This window comes from Cenococcum geophilum (assembly GCF_001692895.1).
Source record: "Cenococcum geophilum 1.58 unplaced genomic scaffold K441scaffold_1, whole genome shotgun sequence".
NCBI lineage: Eukaryota > Fungi > Ascomycota > Dothideomycetes > Gloniales > Gloniaceae > Cenococcum > Cenococcum geophilum.
In genome coordinates, this window is record NW_027137559.1 from 2,107,405 (window position 1) to 2,109,186 (window position 1,782).

At 33.5% G+C, this 1,782-nt stretch overlaps 1 protein-coding gene across 1 annotated transcript; it reads right to left on the bottom strand.

Annotated features, from left to right (window-relative positions):
* Positions 1-891: 891 nt before the first annotated feature.
* Positions 892-1,056, bottom strand: K441DRAFT_531666 (uncharacterized protein; the record flags this gene model as incomplete). Its single annotated transcript, XM_067642215.1, has 1 exon — positions 892-1,056. A coding segment is annotated over one exon (165 nt), but the record flags the coding sequence as incomplete, so codon positions are not given.
* Positions 1,057-1,782: the final 726 nt, after the last annotated feature.

Genomic DNA, 1,782 nt, shown 5'->3' on the forward strand with positions numbered 1-1,782 from the left:
AGCTTCGTGTAGAGCTTCGTGCAGAGCTTCGTGTAGAGCTTCGTGCAGAGCCTCGTGCAGAGCCTCTAAGTAATAAGACTATGTAAGATTATATAAGATTACGTAATTAGCATATAACTTTACCTTAATTGCATGTCAAGGAATATACAGTTAGCTTTTAAAGTTATTAAGTAGGTTAACTGCGTGTTAAGGAATATGCAGTTAGCTTTTAAAGTTGTCAAGTTATTTAATTGCGTATTAAGTTAGTTAAATTATATATTAAGTTAGTTAATTGCGTGTTAAGTTGGTTAAATTGCATGTTAATTACGCGAAACGCGCCACACAAAGTCTACTTAAATCTCATCCTGCGAATATTTTCCCGATGTACCGCTTACCAATTCCGAACTTAGTAAGGATTTTCTTAACGCTAGCTACAATATTAATGCCTAGATATCGCTCTTCTTAAAGAGGAAGCGCTAAAAGGAAGGAACGGTGCTAGTTTTTTTCATCTATAAAATAAATAACAATTCCTATATAGTAGTTAGTAAGTAATATAATAAAGGCCTAAAAGCTAAGCTTATTAAGTAGTAATAAATAATTACAAGACATCTAAAGATTAAAGGATAGATAAATCTTGCCTGGAGCTCTATATAGTAGAGTAGTAACTACTTCCTTATGTTAATTAAACTTAGTAATTATTAGCTCTCTTATTATCTAATAAGTAGGTAGAAGGCCTGCGATTAATATAGCTTAATTAGCGTACCCTATAAGATTATAAAATATACTGCTTTTAAGCTTATAAAATGGAATATTGTCGCGTATAACCTATCGCATTAAAAGCTAAGTAAAACGATCCGGACTAAGGCTCTAGATAATAGTATTTATTTAGGCTTAATCCTCTAGCTTATTAGCTTAAAGATATAGCTGTTTAAAGACTAATTGTCCTAGCTTTACTTTCTTTCTAGGACCGTTACTAATATCGTGTTTTTCTAGCATGTGCTTAGAATAATTAGCAGTGCTTAAATCTAGATATATATGTCGTATATAGGCCTTCTTTTTATAGCAGATTTTGCAGAGCTAATACCGCCTACTAGTTTTGCTATGCCTAATATCGTATCTATACTGCTATATAGGCTCGCAACGTCTGCCTACCGTTAAATAAGGAATATACTAGCTAAGAATGCGCTTCTAATTAACTTCTATATAGTCTTCTAGCTAAGGATCGGTGGTAGACGCATTGGTATTGCTATCTAAGCTATAAGCGTGCTAGAGGTTAGTAGGGACGGTAGGATTAGAACGAGCTATAGAGAGTATTAAGGTATTTATTTGGCCATTATTTAACGCATTAAAAGCCATGGTAGTAATAAAATTAATATTATTAGTGGGCAAGTCTAGTAGTAAAACTCTTCTTACCTACTAAGACTCCGGCGATAATGCAATACTATAAACAATAGGTAATGCTCGGGTAAACCTTTTTTAGTAAAGGGGGTTAAGAAAAATAAAGTCTAGAGCATTATTATATATTATATTTAGTATATTTCTATATAATATTAAAAGTTTTAATATTTTTAATTCAACTAGGACTTCTATATTAATTGAATTGCCAAGCTAGCAAGCTCTCAGTTAATTAAATTGATTAAGTCTTTGTTGGTTACACAAGGGGATATCACGTAGCTACGGTTCGTAGATAGTATGATGATTGTTGTTCTTTTGTTTTGATTGATGATTCTTAAGAAAGGGGTGAGGAACTTAAGGTTCCTCACCACGCTAGTGCCGCGGCGGCACGTGACGGCAACTTGCCGC